At 39.7% G+C, this 21889-nt stretch overlaps 1 protein-coding gene across 1 annotated transcript; it reads left to right on the top strand.

The window, feature by feature from the left end:
- Window positions 1–489: 489 nt before the first annotated feature.
- Window positions 490–8710, top strand: LOC119722998 (methylglutaconyl-CoA hydratase, mitochondrial-like). The gene is made up of 8 exons (XM_038193448.1): window positions 490–692; window positions 1278–1345; window positions 1867–1954; window positions 3256–3435; window positions 4473–4529; window positions 4886–5124; window positions 6624–6671; window positions 8585–8710. Exons 1-8 carry the CDS (start codon window positions 533–535, stop codon window positions 8660–8662), a joined length of 918 nt encoding a protein of 305 aa, XP_038049376.1. The 5' UTR covers window positions 490–532; the 3' UTR covers window positions 8663–8710.
- Window positions 8711–21889: the final 13179 nt, after the last annotated feature.

The following is a 21889-nucleotide window of genomic DNA, read 5'->3' as shown; positions in this document are numbered from 1 at the left end:
TAAACCGACTAAAAGTACTTTACATTCGGCCTCTTATACAATAGTTTACAACAAGAGATATCAATGTATGAATATTGAGCCAGAGCCCTATCTCTAAAAAATGGGGGCTTAAAAGTGCCTCCACAGCACTCTTTGAAATGAAACCTAGATTTTGAAAATATCCTTAGAGCACGTACACGTACGTACACATCGTACCGTACCGATCCCATCTCGGTAATCACGAACGCACAGTGCAAATGCCTGCTAAACTTGAACACAGTCCTCTTTAATCATTATATCACATCCGGGAAGCTTACTTAGTAAGTATTAATTATCTTTATGCATGAAATAGCATTCACTATCAACATTAGCAGAGGAATATCTTGATCTTGGTTAGTAGTATTATGCTGGACCCTACATGCACTGCTTTAAAGCCGTAAATAGGTTTTGGGCTGTGAAAAAAGGGAAGCGCAATCTTATGCTTCTCTACGTCTAGCGTTTAGCAAGCGCCCTCTATTGTTCCAGCGACTACTGGTTGCTAAAAAATACGAAAATGGCACGCTTCGTAAGACGATCAGCAAGATCCCTGCTTTATTTCAACAAAACGGAAAATGGTGTAAAGCACTTACCTGTATTTGGTAGATGTTTTGCAAGCAGTGGTGGTGATTCTCCTGATGATCTTCGCGTTCGTTATTTAGAAGGCGAATATTTAGGTAATATCAATCATAGCAACTTTGGTGTGTGTGTCGTGATTTTTTTTGGGGGGGGGGGTTGGGGGGGCGGTGGGGTTGGGTGGGGGTGAGGAAATTGTGTAGCTGGGGGGGGAGCTTTTCAAAACATGGAGGAAAGAACAGACAAAGCGACCAAACTCTTTTGAAGTTGGAATGATTAGGCCAACTAAAAAAAAGAAGGTTTTCCTTACGGTACCTCTACCTGTCTACCCGATAGCTGGAGTTACGTTACCCAGCCCTAAATGTTATCATTGGGTTGTCATTTAGCCAATCACAACTAGCATGAACAACCCAACTTTTGGGGGTTGCAAAAGTGGATCCCGGAAATCGTTCTCGCACGCACAACACAAGAATGAAACAAAAACACCCAGTTTTTAAAGGATAGTTGTGTGGATGTTAATATCCCACTTTTAAATGTTCGTTCCGATCAACAGCATTTCGTTCAAAGCGCATTTTGTAGCCCAATTGGGCTCATTCCAGGACGCAGTGTCCCTGACTTAGTTCAACTCGAGTCACAAATTCAGTGATTTGTTGAGTAGATTCTTCTCTTCTTCTCTTCTGCTGCAGGGGTGGTGGTGCTTGCCTTCAACCGACCAGAGGCAAAGAATTCATTCAGTCGAAATATTCTTGAGTTGGTGAGTAACAAACTGCGACAGTTTTAATTTGACAGATTTACAGGGTGAGTAAAAAAAAACGAAACCCATAAGTCGGGACTAGGTTTTATTGAAGTTCTGCATGTAGCACTCTCAAAATCTAGGACATAAAAGCCCAATTCATCAGCTTTCTTTTAGTACAAAAATCATTCAAATCACTCATGTACTTTTCAAGTACTTTTTTAAACACAACCACCGTTTTAAGGTTCTGTCCACGGATCACAAAAAAAGGTGTGCGTTCTTTCAGCAAAATGATTTCTTTTCGTTTCGTTTCTTTTTCTATTTGTTTAAGATATGTAGAATAATTACACATTGCGCAGCTACGCCAAGCTTAATGTAATTGATCGTAAGTTTATTGCCCAGCTGCGCAACAAATTTGTTGTGTAAGTCCTATGCATGGCGTAAGTTGCACACTGTTCGTCAAATCGGCTGCAGGTGTCATTCAACATGGACTACAGTTTGAAGTTTTGTCATTATTAAATTGTGTTTCTTTTTCTCCAAAGCTTAAAGATGCAGTGTCAACTATCACTTATGATAAGAATGCTCGGGTGGTGATACTCAAAAGCGATGTACCAGGAATATTTTCTGCAGGTACTGTAGAACTTCACTGATTTGCCTTGGCATCAGAAGGAAATAAAAATGTCACATTTTCACTTTATATTTGTCAAACAAGGCGTTGATATTTCAGATCAACATATTGATCAATTGAAAAACAGAAAATCAATGTTTTAAAATAATTCTACATGTATTTTGAAATGTGAATGTATTGACCATTGACCAATAACAGGATGTTTGGAGACTTATAAAAACACTTCAAAAACAACAGAAAGTGAAAATATCTCTTCAACCTCTTTTGTTTGATCGGTCACAGACAGTCAAAAATTCAATCCTGTTTCCCTGCCATGCCTTTTACACAGAATAGTCACCAACAGTCAGATCACATTTCTTGTAGGCACTGTGACAGTCAAATTCCATCAACAGACAAAAGCAGGTGACTGGTAGGCACAGCTGGCTTATCAATCTCCTGCAGTCAAAGCACAGCTGTATCAGGGTTCATAACAATTACAGCCAGTCAATCCTGCTTTATGAAGTCAGGGAGCACTAGAAACAGTCACTTGATTTATTTTGACTGCTGGGCTAGCCTTGTTGACATTGCCAGCCAGAGAGGTTAATCTACATATATCTACAGTGTTGATTTTTTTCAGATTCAGGATGCTTCTCAGAAAAATATAGAACTCAGCATTAATTCAGTTGTTTTACAGGTCAGGTGATATTAGTAATCACCAAGCAATCACAAAGGAATGCCCAGCTGAATGTTCAACTGAATAACTATGGAAATTATCTATTATTATTATTGTGGGGTGCTGTGGTCCAATGGTTACGGTGTTCGACTCATGTGCCGTGGTACATGGGTTTGAATCCTGACCGTGGGAATATGGTGCTTGTGATCTTGAGCAAGGCACTTTACCATTATTGCTTCCTCCTTCGGATGGGACGTAAAGCCGTAGGTCCCGTGTGTTGTGTAATGCACGTTAAAGAACCCAGTAACACTTATTGCTAAGAGAAGAGGTTTACCCCAGTGTTTCTGGCAGTGGCTGCAATGTGCGCCGCAGCACCTTGTAAACCTTATTTCTCGTAAACTTCATGTACCTGTCTTTAATTATAGACATAATTTCCAGCGCCTTGAAATTGTTGGCAGCACCTTGTAAACCTTATTTCTCGTAAACTTCATGTACCTGTCTTCAATTATAGACATAATTTCCAGCGCCTTGAAATTGTTATTTAGATACCTGCGCTATATAAGACTCCGGTTTTATTATTTTTTTATCTGCCGTTATTTATGTCATTATCTTTCTTGGATGGTTTTAGATTGCATTTTTGTTCCTCCACAGGGGCTGACCTGAAGGAACGTGTCAAGATGAAACCCAGCGAGGTCGGCCCGTTTGTCAGCAGTGCGCGCAGGCTGATCTCAGACATCGGCGATATGCCCATGCCGGTCATCGCTGCCCTAGACGGTGTGGCGCTGGGCGGTGGCCTGGAACTTGCCTTGTCGTGCGATTTCAGGTTAGCAGGTGGGTTTACAATCTCAGTTCTCGCTCGCATCAGTAAAATCAGTAACCGTAGCTTTGGGACTTGCAGTTTTGTACTCCTTGATAAAACACTAAACACAATCGGATCCAAATTACATGTACAACTTGTGGTCTTTGACGATATGTGTGCATGTGTGATATGTGTGAGATGTAATTGAGTCCATCTCAAGTCAGGTCCCAAGTAGCGAATAATTTTCGGGGAAGGGAGTTTCCAAACAGCCTGAGACTGATGATTTTAAAGGGAATATACAACATTTGCAAACATCGAAAAATAAAACTACCAAAATGTTTGCGAAATACCTTACTAGGATGTTGGTAAATGACAGTCTAAAGCATCCTGTAAAATTATGGCACCTGGTGTGAAGTCATTTTTAAGAAAATGGTATATTTGTATACCTTTCCAACGGTGGTCGGCCGACCACCGTTGGAAAAACCTAACTTGTTTCAACTACTGCTCCAAATTTACCACTTTTTTCAGTCCAAATTTTGTTTGCTATTAGTTAAATGTTCATGAACGGGTGCAGGCCAGCTAGACTGGTTCCCTTACCTTACCATTTTCCGGCATCTATAAATTGATCCATTTCATCTTTAGTGGAGTCAGGGAACCAGACTACTTAAACATTTTTGTTTTCTTGGTTTTTCCAGCATTTTCGAACACAAAACTTCAAACATGTCAGTGTAACAATATTTGATCTCTTATACTTACCCCTCAAATAGTTAATTTCTAAAATGTACAGCAAAAGCCAATGATGTACATTCCCTTTAAGCCATGTCTGCATGCAGGGCACCCTGCCCAAGAGAGCCATGTGTTCGGCGTGGCAATTGTGTGGCTATCCTTCTTTTCCCCTCCTTAGCCCCGACCTTTCCCCTCCCTAGCCCCCCCCCCCACCTCCCCTCACGAGCATGACTCATGAGTGCTGAATTTGTGATGACTTGTAATTACTTATGTAGCCTTACAATGATTAGTGGAGACTTGTGATGACTTAATTACATGCATTTATAACCCTGGTACTTTTCAGCGAGCACAGCCAAGATGGGACTGGTTGAGACACGTCTTGCAATCATCCCAGGGGGAGGTAAGACCCATCTCATGCGTAAATGATAAAAACAGAACTAAAACAGGATTTTGGAACATTGATATCAATTGACATCAGGTGTGTTTGTTGATCTGGTGAACCGATAGAATTGGAAAGGTGTGCAGCAGGATTTAGGCCTGCAAGATTGTCTACATGTAAATCCTCCCAGTGGTTTTTGAAGGATCTCAAACAGTTTGGGTTTAATTGATTGATTAATTTGGTTTACTGTTATTTAGAAACAAAGGCATGCTGTTGCTTTTGTCATTATCAAAGTAAACACCAACAAAGTAAATCACCAACAGTACATTTGATCAATTACAAAAAAAATTGGTGTTTTGACCTTTTTTTGAGTCCAGGTGGAACCCAACGCCTGGCCCGTCTGATCAACCCAGCCAAAGCCAAGGAGCTCATCTTCACCGCCCGCGTCTTTGATGGGGCGGAGGCGGAGAGACTGGGCGTGGTGAACCGGGCCGTGGAACAGAACGAGAAAGGGGAGGCGGCTTATGAGGCGGCGCTGGAGTTGGCCAAGGAGATCATACCGCAAGGCCCAGTGGCCGTCAGGATGGCCAAGAAGGCAATCAATAGGGGGCTGGAGGTAAGCTCTGTGGTAGAAGGGACAGAGCTGTTGTCGAGCCCATTACTATTCAAATCACAAGTCAAATCACAAGTCAGTCACAACTCGAATCGGAAAAAAAGTCACAAGTCAAATCGCAAGTCAGATTGGTCAGTCACAAGTCAAATCACAAGTAAGTCACAAGTTAAATCAGAAGTAAGTCACAAGTAAGTCACAAGTCAAATCAGAAGTAAGTCACAAGTAAGTCACGAGTTAAATCAGAAGTAAGTCACATGTCAAATCACGTCAGATTAGTCAGTCACAAGTCACATCACAAGTCAAATCACAAGTCATATGAGTCAGTCACAAGTCAAATCACAAGTAAGTCACAAGTTAAATCAGAAGTAAGTCACAAGTTAAATCACAAGTTAAATCAGAAGTAAGTCACATGTCAAATCACGTCAGATTAGTCAGTCACAAGTCAAATCACAAGTCAAATCACAAGTCATATGAGTCAGTCACAAGTCAAATCACAAGGAGGTCACAAGTCCGTCTCAAGTTAAATCAGAATTAAGACACAAGTCAGTCACAAGTTAAATCAGAAGTAAGTCACAAGTCAAATCACAAGTCTGTCACAAGCCAGTCACAAGTCAGCCACAAGTTAAATCAGAAGTAAGTCACAAATCAAATTACAAGTCAGATTGGTCAGTCACAAGTCAAATCGAAAGTCTGTCACAAGTCAGTCACAAGTCAGCCACAAGTTAAATCAGAAGTAAGTCACAAGTCAGATCACAAGTCTGTCACAAGTCAGTCACAAGTCAGCCACAAGTAAAATCAGAAGTAAGTCACAAATCAAATTACAAGTCAGATTAGTCAGTCACAAGTCAAATCACAAGTCAGTCACAAGTCAGTCACAAGTCAGCCACAAGTTAAATCAGAAGTAAGTCACAAGTCAAATCACAAGTCTGTCACAAGTCAGTCACAAGTCAGCCACAAGTTAAATCAGAAGTAAGTCACAAGTCACATCACAAGTCTGTCACAAGTCAGCCACAAGTTAAATCAGAAGTAAGTCACAAGTCAAATCACAAGTCTGTCACAAGGCAGTCACAAGTCAGCCACAAGTTAAATCAGAAGTAAGTCACAAATCAAATTACAAGTCAGATTAGTCAGTCACAAGTCAAATCACAAGTCAAATCACAAGTCATTCACAAGTCAGGTCACAAGTTGATCACAAGTCAGATTAGTAATTTACAATTCAAATCCCAAGTCACGAGTCAAGCCACAAGTCAGTCACAAGTTAGATTAGTCAGTCAATTGTCAAATCACAAGTCTCAAGTAAGTCATCGTCAGCTTGTCAAGTCACGTCACAAATAACAGGCCTGGGGATGACCATTGACGAAGGAAGGCCTTTCTTCACAGGGCAATGAGTAGCTTGTAACTTGACTTGAGATTGTTGAGGAAATTTGAAGACTCAACTGCATCTACGCTAACAGCAACCTGATATCACAAACTGAAATTATTCGACATGCGTTTCATTTCAGGTCGATTTGGCGTCCGGATTGGAATATGAGATGGCGTACTATGCACAGGTAATTTGTACTTTTATTTTTTTTTGTTTGGGGCAATACCAAAAAGCCTTAAAAGTGTTAAAGTAGAACTTTACATAGTAAAAATAGCATTGTTGCAATTATGACCAAAATCAAATAAATAGTCAAACAAGGAATAAAAAGTTATATAGTAACTTATGCAGCCTTGGTTCCCACAGTAGCAAAGTGCATTTATCATGTTAATAGGCATACAAGCTGGTTTACCCGATCATAGATCGGGTAGGGCGTAGTGTTGGGGATGAAAATGTGGGGAGTTAAATGTAAATGGGGGATATAGTTGGTGAGACATGCAGTTAAAGAATAGCAATTTCTGTGGTGTGATCTGAGGCAATTTCTGATCACTAAAACCAATTTGAGCGAAAGATCATCTGTGAAAGTTTTGAGTTTTGAGTAATTGAATCAGCTACATGTATTCTGAGCAATAGAATCATTATTGTAGGCTACAATATTTTTATTCGGGGAAGAAAAAGTGTGGGGGGGGGGAGACCAAACAATGTCCCCCCTCATAATGTGCGTGTGTGTGGGGGGGGGGGGTCCCCTGTCCCCCGTCGATTTACGCACATGATAATTATGTACCATGGCAACTGTCTGTAAATGTTGCCGTTGGTCTGTTAAATTGGCTTTTTGTGAGGCAGTCGCATTTGGAAAACGTAGTGAAAAGGTTACTGTAGTACACAGGCGAAGGCTGGTTGTACAGTTTGACAATAAATCATAATGCAATAAAACGTGAAGGTGTCATTTAAAATGAAAATGTTGAGTGTTACCAAAAAATTACAAACGGTCTGAATCATGGAGGAAGGTCATAATTAAGTTTCAGTATTGGACTCTTCAACAAACGTAAACTTGAACTTCTTACAATTTGCGACACCGTCTGCGATTCAACTTTTATTCAAGTTGGTTCAACCATCTATATATAAGAGCAAGTTTTACTCGGCCTCCGAGAAATGTTTGCTTCTGAAAGGATCCGAGACCGCGGCGATCCTTCGTTGACCCAAAACAGGCCCCCGAAATTATAACACGACACTGAATTATACCATGGAGGAATTCTTATTCCTCCATGATTATACGTGGCGGGCAGCGAACTCACAACGCTCAGCCTTGGTGGTGTAAGCATGGAGCTGTAAACACATTATGGAAGCAACAGCACTCTATCACGTCACATGCTTGCGCTTCAAATGGCGAGCACCGTAGACCCAACCTCGTTTCCAGGGTGTGGAGCAGGCTGCAGTACGCGTTGCCATCGACAGTTTTGCATAGCCCGGAAATACTACGCAGTGTAGACTTTCGATTGGTCAGACCGCGCAAGGCATACTTAATGTGTAGTCCTTCTGAGTATTCGTTGCACTCGGTGCAGGGGCGGCAAGCGAAGCATATGAAAGAATAGGAGCACTTGGTGGCCACGCACCATGGAGAAAAAATATTTTACCAAGGTCACCCCATCCACAATTTGGTGAACGCTTTTGCAGAACGGCCGAGTAGAACACGTAAACGCAACCCCTACGTTGACCTCGCTGACCTCGCACAGTCTAGACACGCAGAAAAGCCAGCACAGGGGGCGGCCAGGCAGTCAACGTGAAAGCGCACACGACGGCAAATTCCTGCGCAAAATGCAGTCACGAAAAATCGACGAAACGGATTGCCGGTCCGTACGGGAAAATCAGGACGACACGAAGTGTCCGACCCGGCGGAAGACACCCTCCGCCTTTTTCCACGGACGTGGAGCGATTCTGGCGCCGCGGGAGCCCGCGGTCTCGGATCCTTTCATGAGCAAACATCGTCTCGGAGGCCGAGTTAAACTCTCTCTTATATATATAGATAATTATGTTTATGATAGCCAATCATATTGAACGTACCTTTTAATGGAATACTTTCTGTTATACTGTTTTCTGTTATAGGTTATTCCTACCAAAGATAGGGCCGAAGGACTGACGGCTTTCAGAGAAAAGAGGACTCCAAACTACACAGGAGAATAGCTGGACAATCTGATCACATATTTGAATGTATAATAACAAGCAGGCCTAGTAAACCTGGTCCGTGAGTGCAACAAATCTATTCAATTGATTCAGAACGGCTATTCACTGGGAGTCTTTTTCATGCATCTGGGCCGGATTTGACCCATTAACCCTAACGTACCTGAATCCATCAAAATCCACATCCCCGTTTCGGGGGATTTCGGCGGATTCAGGATACCTCCATATTGCACAAACCGGGGGACTTTGATGGATTCAGTATTGTAGACCTAGCGGAACTGCAGGATTTTGATGGATTCAGGATCCCTCTGTACTGAGCTGTTTGGGCACTTTGGCGGATTCAGCATCTCAACAGATTTACTCCCGGCTAATTGGTGGATTCTGATGGACTCACTGGCCACCAACATTTTTTGCATGGCAAAATTGATGGATTTTGGCGGATTCAGGATACTTCCTAGTAAAAGAGCCCAAGGGGTTAGGGTTAAGGGCAGACTGGGACCGTGAGTGCATAAAAACGTGCAACATTACTACTGACGTTTTTTTACTCACCATTTGGCTAATTAATGCCCACACAACACATACATCAAAATGCTATAGTTGCAAGCATGTCACCTGCAAAATTTGAGACCTTAAATCCAATTTTAAGGCAAGGTTTTGGCAGTTCAAAAACCACCCACGTCATTCTCCATGCTCTGGAAATATGTGTGTGATTCCCAATGTATTCTGAGTAGGTGCAGGAAGAGCCTTGCAGCTTACTTGTTTTTTAATCAATGGCCAAATGAACATAGCGCCCTCTGCTAAAAAATGAAACATTTTGCATTCACTCAGATCAACAAGAGGGCGCTGTTTTATCTACACGATGAAAATGTTATAGCTGAGGAGTCTTTTTGCACAATGCATTGCAGTACACATAAACGTGATGTCTCACTTATGGATTTCGATAACTCTCTGCAAAATTAGAATTAAAAGCTGAATTTTTGGTGATTCAATGCTCACAACAGCAACTTTGCTAGGCAGAAGTTTCGGGGATTATTGAAGAAACTGTAGTGAGTAAGAAGCTTGCAAATTTGATTCACACTGGTTTTATCATGCAGCACAAAGTTTTGCACGATATGGATACCTTAAGTTTTGGGACTCTCATACACAGTATTGAGAGTCCCAAATTTTCGGACTAGGTTAAGGGGTAATCCTATACAATAGCACTGCCCGGCTCTCTTCACCGGCCAACAACCAGGCTAAGCGACAAGTGACAGTCAGTCAGCTATTCAGTCAGTCGGTCAGTCAGTCAGTCAGATCAGGACAAAGAGGACACTAGGCTGGCCCTCTGGGAGCTGACAAAGGAAGTGGCTTCAACTGCTTCCATAGGCGCGTGCATCATTGCTAGCAATAGCCATGTAATTCAGGCACAGCCTTTTCAAACAAACCATAGAAATGTATGGCTCGCGACTGGCGCCTCATGCCCAAAGACATGCACAAAATGGGAGATCGCCAACATTGGTCTGATGATAGCTCAGTTGGTAGAACCACTGGTATGGTATCCCATACCAGCACTCAAACTGTAGGTTAAAATCCTTGCTCTTTGTCAACTTTACATGATATTGAATGATGAAACTGTATTCCTGTTTATTTGTTGGTGCCGTCTATTTATATTTTTATTTAATGGAAAATTTGCCAGTGATTACAACAGTGGATCTAAGTATCTAAAGAATCTCGCCACAGAGTGCCTTCCAACACTAAGTTTGTCTGTGTTAAAGTAGATACGTCTGAAAGAATATGTTACAAAACTTAACGAAAGACTTCGCTCTGATTTTCAAACCCGAGCCATTTTAAGGGCAATTTTAGGGCTATCTAAAGAGGCAGATCTAGCTTTCTGGAAAGGGGGGGGGGATTGTTAAGTGAAAGTGTGCCGAGTGCATGCCTTACTAGGGGCTCGGGTGGGGACATTTTGAAATCTTAGTCAATTTGAGAATAAATTCAGGCATGCATCTTTTCCTCGGATCCGCTGATTTCCTCGTTTTTTTTTACTTCTCATGAATGCAATTACGAATTGAAAAACACCGTACAAAGTCTTGTGTGGTTCGGAATTTCCTCATTTGTTTTCTAAATTCCCAGTAGTATGCCTGTAAATTAGGAACTTTAGCATTCCTTAAATTTCCCCCAACAGTAACAATAGTCAGCAGCTTAAAGGGAGGGGGGGGGGGGTGGTTGAAACCCCTTCCCAATCCCCAACCCCTCTCTAGATCAGGCATGCAACTGAGAATTTAGAGAAAAAAAACGAGGAAATTCCAAACCACACCAGACTTTGTACAGTGTTTTTCATTTTGTAGGCCTAATGGCAGTCACGAGAAGTAAAAAACCCAAGAAATCAGCAGCTCCAAGCAAAAGTTTCATCCTGCTAGTTCTGTTACTGATTTATATCATGAAATGTGATGTTACAGAGAGTAAACTAAATAAAACAGCAACAAATATGTAACAATGTAACGCTTATCCTTGCTTTGAAACTTCACATTTATTTCATAGTTGTAACCATCACCCAGGGGCTTAGGTAATCAAAGATTTCTGAAAAAGAATTATACAAATAGAATGAGATAAAAACGAGATAATGTAAATTTCAGAGAGAGAGAGAGAGCTAAGATTTTAATCAGCTTATTTTCCAAATACCCATGAGGTTTGCCTGGATGCTCTATATAACAGGGGTGAGATTTGTCAGGATTTTTCCTGAATTCAGGATTCGTTGAAAAGATTCCTGTTTGAAATCTGGAATTCATGAGGTTTTACTGTAGAGGTGTTTTTACCTATAAATGCGTATATGGTGCAAAAGAAATGTTTTTTTAAGGGGTGTCTTTAGGCAAATACAAGCATACACCTAGGACCTCGGGGCCCTCAGTGACACTGAAACCCTCCGCCAGTCATTTTCGTGGATTTCTCATTTCCCCCAAATCTCACCCCTGATATAAAGCTACGACTTGTGAATGAACTAATTATTTTTCCTACGAGTTGTGCAGGGAGGATACAGGATTTAAAACCAAAAAAATGTAATTGAAAGACATTAAAAATACCTTGTATACCAACTACTGGAACTTTGCATAACGAGAATGGTGAATGAATTACCAACTGTCGTTTCACAATTTTCAATTGTACCTTGTAACTTCGACACTTCAAGTCAATACTGGTTGCTACTAATGTTGCCATGTTTTGCTTTAAGATGGCTTTCGTTGGTATAAACATTCACAGAGATGTAGGCCTAAAGTGAAATATTGAAGTATGAGACTTTTAGGCTTATGATATCGTCATGGGCGTCGCAATGGGAGGGAGCAAGGGGGGCACTTGCCCACTCCGGAAAAGCCACACAAAAAAAAAAGGAGAAAAAAAAAACCATGAAAGAAAAAGAGGCGCGGAGTCATAATGGTATCAATTTAATGGGGGGGGGGTGGTTAAATGTCCCTGCCCCCCTCGAAAAATGATAAATCCAGAATACGCTGAAAAAGTACAGGGATTTTGGGGAAAATGTGCTTTGGCCCCCTCTACAAAAAAATCCTGGTGACGCCCATGGATATCGTTCATTTTGTTTTCTCCATTTCAAAGAAATTTTCCCCCTAGCTGTTGTGGTATTTAGGGTGAAAAGTCAAGTGATACTATCTAATTTAGGTTGTAACGTCTAATTTTAAATCGAGAGAGTAATTTTATCCAGTGGTTTTGTCCTACACAGTGACAAACTAATATCACTCGGTCACTTCTAGTTACTTCTTTGCTATCTAGTTGTTAAAGTTGTAGGTTCTAATTTTAAATCGACAATCGGAATATTTATCCAATGGTGTTGTCCTACATAGTGACAAATTAATATCACTCAGTCACTTCTAGTTACTTCTTTTCCGGCCAATCACAGTACGGTAGGCCTTCTCCGTCATCCAGACAAGCCACACCAGCAGGGCAGGTTGAAAACATGCCACATTGTGTTTCTGGGAAATTGAAAAAAAAAAAAAAAAAAATTCAGTCTTGGTGAGTTAGACAGGAATTCCTTATCAAAAGTCGACTGTCAACTAAACTGTTTGAATTTCAATTTGTCTTTTTAAAACTCACTAAGGTAGGGTCAGTGCAAGCACCTTTGAAAGATTTAGGCAAAGGTAATTAATTATGCATCACATTTCATTTTTTTTTTTATTATTCCGAGGAGGTAAACAAAATATTTGAAAATTTATGATGGGAAAAAAAGAGATGAAAACAGAAAATTAGAGAAATATGTAAATATTTACCCCCCTCTTCCCGTGCCGACAGCCTGTCACGTAACTCGACCAGTAACTCCCTCAGTTTTTCTGTCAAGTAAAATTACCAATTATTCTCCGTTAACATGTAGCCATAAAAACTCGGCTGATTGTTCCTTTTTGGGGGGAATAACAGAAAATTGTTTATTTTCGGCATCTTCACGATAAGTAAATAAGAAATACAGCTACTATAGCGGGGGAGGGGGGGGGGGATTTACCCCCCAAATATTTTGTAAAGACTGCCCTTTTCCATTCAAATGTCCTTTTTTCCACCAGTGCTTAAACCCCCCCCCCCCCAATATTTCTAAAGAGTGCCATTCATTTTTTTTTCAGAACAAGTGCCCTTTAAAAAAACAAGTCGTGCCCTTTTTATTTCTATCGGCCATTACAGGTTCCTTTTTTTACGGATTTTTACTGAAAACTCATTTCAGCATTGATTTGGTAATTTGGTGATGAACCCCCCCCCCCTTCAAAAATTCCTAGATCCGCCCCTGGGACTTGACCTACATGTACAACATACAGCTTTAAGTGTCCGGAGAAAAAAAAATGTCTACATTTCAGCATGGAAATGCAAGTGCCCTTTCAAGAAATGTCCCCCCCCCCAAAAAAAATGACCTTGCTACACCCCTTGGAACCGTTAAATGCCAAGAAAGTAAAAGTGGGCACAGCAGAATTTTACAATTAGAATTTGTTATGGGTTTTTTTTGGGGGGGGGGGGGAGAGGAGTCCTTACCATTCTTATAATCGCTGGCAAAGACCAATCCGATGCAGATCATCAGAACACCAATGCAGAAAAAAGTCTTCATCTTGACAAAACTGTTTCGGGAAAGTAAAGCAATTGCAACAAAATTAAGATGGAATTCAAGCAATAATTTGGTGTTACGTCACAGCACTGACCAATCACAAGTGTTCCTCTGGGCCTGATTAGTGGAACATTGGAAAACAAATTCAAGATTATGTCTTCTTTAATTTCTCAAGTTTTCCCAAATTATATTTATTGTACTGGTATTCTTTGCATAAATAGGTGAAGCGAGGATCAGTTCCATATTATTTTGGAAAATAATTTTTTTGTTAAGTATGGTTCACTTACCCCAAGATTATAATTACTTTTTGATTTATTAAGATTAAACAGTGACTTTTATTAACAAATTACATTTCTTAAATTCTATGCATTTATAGGTGAACCGATGATCATAAAATCTTGGAAAATCAATGAAGAACTATTTTAAAGCTTAACTGGTTCCTATACCCCCATAGATATGTGCATAAACTGAATTGCTTGTTTGTCATCCATATCTATGATGCAGTCCGAATGTCAAAAAGTTTATACTTTCCAAAAGAACATTAATGCGTGGTATACTTACTTGAGATTTGCTGGTCTGAAACCTAAGAACTCGATACTTTCTGCTTTCTCGAAGGGTACAGTACTACCAGTGCATGGACAGATACAGAGTCGCACCCAGATTTATACTGCATCGACCACAGACCTCTATAAAAATTATTATAAAAGCCAAGTCCATTGAAAAAAAAGGGGGTTCAGCGAAGTCGTCCAAATCAAGACCGGCTTGAATTTAAGTTTAAAGAAAATGACAGTGACCAATCGCACTACAAGTTTCCTTCAGCAGTAAATGTTATCTTTAGACATTCATACGAAACAAAACAGGAGCGAATCACTCCTCCCTTATTAACTTAAGGATTCCACTTACCCCTCAGTCTAAACTTAAAGTCGACTTTTTTGCTTGGCGAAGAATGTAAGCTTTAGGATAAGTTTTAATGTACCGTCTTTACATCAATTGAAAAGGTTAGCAACAGCATGATGGATGGGCAAGTTCCATTGTCAGGCATATTTCAACCCACGTTATTGACGCTGTCTGATCTTTTCCTAGTATTCCCGGTCCGAGTTCAATTGTATTATTTAGTGAACCGAAAGTCACTGAAGCCCGTTTTTCTTTTAATGCAACAAAAGGTCTATAACGGTGAAGGAGCGCAGCCTAAACTATACACCTCCAAACGTTTCTATTGCTTTAATAATGGTTGAATTATTGTTCGATGGTTGAATTATGGTGAATTCGAGGCCTTTCAGGTGGAAACCATGCATCAATGCAATTGAATAGATGGTCCTTGAGACCAAAATAATATTAACGCACCTTGCATTGCATTCAAAATTTGCATGCTGACTCGGAGTGCGTGTAAAAGCTGGTCCAATTTTGGGGCACCCCAAAAACGGTACTATACGTTACCATATCCCCGCCTATTGTTTCAACATTTCTTTTTGAAAATATTATATGCTTCTGTAAAGAGTCCTCCAGAAGGGTGCCCTCTTACACTAAATTGAAAGCTCATTCGATCATGGTTATCACTGGTGAAGGACAACGATCCCTTGCACGATCAACGATTTTTAGCAAATACTTGTGAACTTTCAACCAATGAAACGGTAAGAGGTACTGGATTTTTAGGAGTCCACATTTTATTGTGACACTGGAAAAGTGTTTAAGACCAGCTAGCCATGTCTTTATCATCCGTTTAAGACCGGCCACGTGACGGGCTCTCGACCAATAGGAATAGCTAAACTGTCCGAGGTATTTATGAATGAATGATGAAACTGTATTCATGTTTATTTGTTGGTGCCGTCTATTTTTTTATATTTAATGGAATATTTGCCTGTGATTACAACAGCGGATAAGTATCTAAAGAATCTCGCCACAGAGTGCCTTCCAACACTAAGTTTGTCAGTGTTAAAGTAGATTAGGATACGTCTGGAAGAATATGTTACAAAACTTAACGAAAGCCTTCTTCGCTCCGATTATAAAACCTGGTTTTTATGGACATTCTCTACATCATGGCAAATAAACTGCATATTGAAAAAAAGATACGCGAAATAATGTTAGAATACAATCATGTACCATCAATTCTGAAAATCATTTACCAGTAAATTCAAGGTTACACTTGATCAATGTACAGCTCTCCACACAGCCTTCATGTAAAAGTCTCCATGCTAATTCGGTTGTTGGTCAAAATAAAAGTGAAAGTTTGTTATGCTACAGTTCTGTGAAAAGGGCAGTTTCAGGCCTATTTACAGGGGCGGATCTAGCTTTCAGGAAATAGGGGGGTGTGAGTGAAAGTGTGCTGAATGCACGCCTTACTAGGAGGTTGGGGGCGTATTTTGAAATCTACGATGCTTTCTCCTGCATTCTAAGTCAATTTGAGAATAATTTTAGGAACTTTAGCATTCCATTTTTTAAAATTATTTTTGGCCCCAAGAATATAACATTAGTCAGCATCTGAAGGGGGGGGGGTGAAACCCCTCCCAATCTCCCAACCCCTCTCTAGAATCTGCTACTGATTTATGTAATGAAATGTGAACAATGTTACAGAGAGTAAACTAAATAAAACGGCAACAAATATGTAACAATGTAACACTTATCCTTGCTTTGAAACTTTACTTTGATTTGCTGGTCTGAAAGTGAAACGTAAGAACTTGATACTCTCTGCAGCTTTTTCGAAGGCTACAGCACTATACCAGTTGACAGAGATACAGACTCTCACCCAGATTTATACGGCATCGACCACAGACCTCGATAAAAAATATTATAAAAGCCAAGTCCATTGAAAAAAAAGGGGGGTTCGACGAAGTCGTCCAAATCAAGACCGGTTTGAATTTAACTTTAAAGCAAAATGACAGTGACAAATCGCACTATAAGTTTCTTTCAGCAGTAACTGTTATCTTTAGACATTCATAAGAAACAAAACAGGAGCGAATCACTCCCTCCCTTATTAACTAAAAGATTCCACTTACCCCTCAGTCAAAACTTAAAGTCGACTTTTTGCTTGGCGAAGAATATAAGCTTTAGGATATTTTTAATATGCCGTCTTTATATCAAATGAAAAGGTTAGCAACAGCATGATGGATGGGCGAGTTCCATTGTCAGGCAAATTTCAACCCACGTAATTGACGCTGTCTGATCTTTTCCTAGTATTCCCGGTCCGAGTTTAATTGTATTATTAAGCGACCCGAAAGTCACTGAAGCCCGGGTTTTTTTAATGCAACAAAAGGTCTATAACAGTGAAGGAGCGCAGCCTATACACCTCCAAAATGTTCTATTGCTTTAATAATGGTTGAATTATTGTGTAATGGTTGAATTGTGGTGAATTCGAGGCCTTTCAGGTGGAAACCATGCATCAATGCAATTGAATAGATGGTCCTTGAGACCAAAATAATATTAACGCAGCTTGCATTGCATTCAAAATGTGCATGCTGACTCGGAGTGCGTGTAAAGCTGGTCCAATTTTGGGGTACCCCCAAAACGGTACTATACGTTACCATATCCCCGCATATTGTTTCAACATTTCTTTTTGAAAATATTATATGCTTCTGTAAAGAGTCCTCCAGAAGGGTGCCCTCTTACATTAAACTTAAAGCTCATTCGATCATGGTTATCACTGGTGAAGGACAACGATCCCTTGCACGATCAACGATTTTTAGCAAATACTTGTGAACTTTCAACCAATGAAACGGTAAGAGGTACTGGATTTTTAGGAGTCCACATTTTATTGCGACACTGGAAAAGTGTTTAAGACCAGCTAGCCATGTCTTTATCATCCGTTTAAGACCGGCCACGTGACGGGCTCTCGACCAATAGGAATAGCTAAACTGTCCGAGGGATTTATGAATGAATGATGAAACTGTATTCATGTTTATTTGTTGGTGCCGTCTATTTTTTTATATTTAATGGAAAATTTGCCTGTGATTACAACAGCGGATAAGTATCTAAAGAATCTCGCCACAGAGTGCCTTCCAACACTAAGTTTGTCAGTGTTAAAGTAGATTAGGATACGTCTGGAAGAATATGTTACAAAACTTAACGAAAGCCTTCTTCGCTCCGATTATAAAACCTGGTTTTTATGGACATTCTCTACATCATGGCAAATAAACTGCATATTGAAAAAAAGATACGCGAAATAATGTTAGAATACAATCATGTACCATCAATTCTGAAAATCATTTACCAGTAAATTCAAGGTTACACTTGATCAATGCACAGCTCTGCACACAGCCTTCATGTAAAAGTCTCCATGCTAATTCGGTTGTTGGTCAAAATAAAAGTGAAAGTTTGTTATGCTACAGTTCTGTGAAAAGGGCAGTTTCAGGCCTATTTACAGGGGCGGATCTAGCTTTCAGGAAATAGGGGGGGGTGTGAGTGAAAGTGTGCTGAATGCACGCCTTACTAGGAGGTTGGGGGGCGTATTTTGAAATCTACGATGCTTTCTCCTGCATTCTAAGTCAATTTGAGAATAACTTTAGGAACTTTAGCATTCCATTTTTTAAAATTATTTTTGGCCCCAAGAATATAACATTAGTCAGCATCTGAAGGGGGGGTGAAACCCCTCCCAATCTCCCAACCCCTCTCTAGAATCTGCTACTGATTTATGTAATGAAATGTGAACAATGTTACAGAGAGTAAACTAAATAAAACGGCAACAAATATGTAACAATGTAACACTTATCCTTGCTTTGAAACTTTACTTTGATTTGCTGGTCTGAAAGTGAAACGTAAGAACTTGATACTCTCTGCAGCTTTTTCGAAGGCTACAGCACTATACCAGTTGACAGAGATACAGACTCTCACCCAGATTTATACGGCATCGACCACAGACCTCGATAAAAAATATTATAAAAGCCAAGTCCATTGAAAAAAAGGGGGGTTCAACGAAGTCGTCCAAATCAAGACCGGTTTGAATTTAACTTTAAAGCAAAATGACAGTGACAAATCGCACTATAAGTTTCTTTCAGCAGTAACCGTTATCTTTAGACATTCATAAGAAACAAAACAGGAGCGAATCACTCCCTCCCTTATTAACTTAAGGATTCCACTTACCCCTCAGTCAAAACTTAAAGTCGACTTTTTGCTTGGCGAAGAATATAAGCTTTAGGATATTTTTATATGCCGTCTTTATATCAAATGAAAAGGTTAGCAACAGCATGATGGATGGGCGAGTTCCATTGTCAGGCAAATTTCAACCCACGTAATTGACGCTGTCTGATCTTTTCCTAGTATTCCCGGTCCGAGTTTAATTGTATTATTTAGCGACCCGAAAGTCACTGAAGCCCGGGTTTTTTTAGTGCAACAAAAGGTCTACAACAGTGAAGGAGCGCAGCCTAAACTGTACACCTCCAAACTTTTCTGTTGCTTTAATAATGGTTGAATTATTGTTCGATGGTTGAATTATGGTGAATTCGAGGCCTTTCAGGTGGAAACCATGCATCAATGCAATTGAATAGATTGACGCTGTCTGATCTTTTCCTAGTATTCCCGGTCCGAGTTTAATTGTATTATTTAGCGACCCGAAAGTCACTGAAGCCCGGGTTTTTTTTAGTGCAACAAAAGGTCTACAACAGTGAAGGAGCGCAGCCTAAACTATACACCTCCAAACTTTTCTATTGCTTTAATAATGGTTGGATTCTTGTTCGATGGTTGAATTATGGCGAATTCGAGGCCTTTCAGGTGGAAACCATGCATCAATGCAATTGAATAGATGGTCCTTGAGACCAAAATAATATTAACGCAGCTTGCATTGCATTCAAAATTTGCATGCTGAATCGGAGTGCGTGTAAAAGCTGGTCCAATTTTGTAGCACCCCAAAAACGGTACCATACTTTGTACGTTACCATATCCCCGCATATTGTTTCAACATTTCTTTTTGAAAATATTATATGCTTCTGTAAAGAGTCCTCCAAGAAGGGTGCACATGCCCTCTTACACTAAATTTAAAGCTCATTCGATCATGGTTATCACTGGTGAAGGACAACGATCCCTTGCACGATCAACGATTTTTAGCAAATACTTGGATCATTACAAGGGAAATAAACTCCGAAAGCTGCATGAAGATTTCACCCGCCAACGTGAACATGTCCGTCTGCATGTACATGTAGTTTCATTCAAAATGAAGTGTTACGTAACCTTTCGAAATCGCCCTTCGCAACCACACGGCTGCAAACACGATTCGAAACACCAAAGAGTTAGCAAAGAATCAAAACACCCATCCAATGCTTCCGAGACAGGAATTTTATTTGCAAAAATAGTATAACCATCACCCAGTGGCTTTAAAGGAAAAAAACAAAGAAAAAGGATGCAAACGAAATGATAAAAATGAAAAACAATCAAGAATATTTTTATAAATTTTAATTAGCTGATGTTTTTCAGATACCTTGATGTTTTATACACTAAATGTGAACTAATTATTTCTCCTACGTGTTTTGCAGGGAGGATGCAGGATTTTCAAAATTGAAATATTCGGAGTCAATGAAAATCAAAACAAAAATTAAAAATTCCTGTATCCGCCCCTGCATGTATTGCTTTTGCATTTTATGGCTTTCGTTGGTATAAACATTCAGAGAGACAAATAAGTGAGATATCGGAGTATGAGGCTTATGATATCATGGAATCATTTTCATCTCGAAGATATTTCCCCTACCTGTTGTGGTATTCCGGGTGAAAAATCAATCGATGCTATCTACATGTAGTTGTTAAAGTTGTAGGTTCTAATTTTAAATCAAAAAATCGGAATATTTATCCAATGGTGTTGTCCTACATAGTGACAAATTAATATCACTCAGTCACTTCTAGTTACTTGTTTACTGGGTAATTGCAGTACGGTAGGCCGTCTCCGTCGTCCAAACAAGCAATACCAGCAGGGCAGGTTGAAAACATGCCACATTGTGTTTCTGGGAAATTGAAGAAACAAATGAAAATTGAGTCACTCCTGGTGAATTAGGCAGGGTTTCCTTATCAAAAATTGACTGCCGACTAACTTGTTTGAATTGACAAGTTCTATTTTGAAGAGTCCTAAAAAGCCAGAAACAGCGCGAACACATATTGACGGTTTAAGCAAAGTAATACATTGTGCATCACACTTTATTTGTTCATTATTCGGAGGAGATTAAAAGAGTATTTGAAATCTTTATGATTAAGGGGGGAAAATGAAAAAAAATCAGGGAAAGATGTAAATATTTACCCCCTTCTTCACGTGCTGCCAGTCTTTCCCGCATCTCAAACAGTAACTCTCTTAGTCTTTCTGTCAAGTAAAAAAATAAATAAAAATAAACAAAATTCTACATTAACTTGCAGCCATTAGGGCATTGCCCTCACTTTTTTCCTGTACTTTGGAATAAAAGATACCTTTTTTCCCGCATGTGCACCAATTTGTTTTGATATTACATGTCATTATTCTTCGAAAATTTTGAACCAAAAAAGATAAATAGGAAAAATTCATGTAAAAACAAAACCCAATTATTTTTAACACGGGAAAAACAGTTCGAGGAAGCCATAACGATTGCAGTGATGAATGATTTTATTTGTTTATTCATTTTTAAACCCTTTTCCCTTCTATATTCTTCAAAGGGCACGTAGGCCTACATAAAGATCTAACCAAATAATGAAAATATCGTAAGTCTTATTTGTTCATCAGTGGCCGACTTTAGTCAGATTTTACTGAAGCATAAAGCATAGGCCTATATAGAAAAAAAAAACTACCTTGTAAAATCCTAATATGTTAAAAATATAAAAGTGAACACAACAGAATGTTGCATTTTTGGTTTGACCAAGTAAAACAAAAATCTGGCTTCAATTCTGACTTTTGGATTCGATTTTCAATAATAATTCTCCCAATATAAATGTTCAAATGACATGTTTCTGCCTCTGATGTCGCAATCCAAAGGTCAACATTAGAATTTGAACCCGAAGCCACAGCTAAAATGAAACTGGGTTTTGATAAATGGCGTTTGTGGGATTAAGTTTCATTGGTTTTGGTTTTATTTAATTTAGAGTCCGTACCATCCTTATCATCGCTGGCAAAGACCAATCCAATGCAGATCATCAGAACACCAATGCAGAAAAAAGTCTTCATCTTGACAAACCTGCTTCGAGGAAAAATAGAGTAATTACAACAAATATGCGGGAATTTAAAGAGC

The sequence above is a fragment of the Patiria miniata genome, unplaced genomic scaffold (assembly GCF_015706575.1).
Source record: "Patiria miniata isolate m_02_andy unplaced genomic scaffold, ASM1570657v1 HiC_scaffold_16, whole genome shotgun sequence".
NCBI lineage: Eukaryota > Metazoa > Echinodermata > Asteroidea > Valvatida > Asterinidae > Patiria > Patiria miniata.
The sequence above is the reverse complement of the archived record's forward strand: the minus strand, read 5'-3'. Positions and strand labels throughout refer to the sequence as shown.

Excerpts from the sequence above, each read along its gene's own strand:
- LOC119722998 (XM_038193448.1), top strand. The coding sequence starts at position 533 with ATGGCACGCTTCGTAAGACGATCAGCAAGATCCCTGCTTTATTTCAAC. Across the intron at positions 693-1,277 it reads TTTAGAAGGCGAATATTTAG|GGGTGGTGGTGCTTGCCTTC; the intron begins GTAATATCAATC and ends CTTCTGCTGCAG. Across the intron at positions 3,436-4,472 it reads GTGCGATTTCAGGTTAGCAG|CGAGCACAGCCAAGATGGGA; the intron begins GTGGGTTTACAA and ends GGTACTTTTCAG.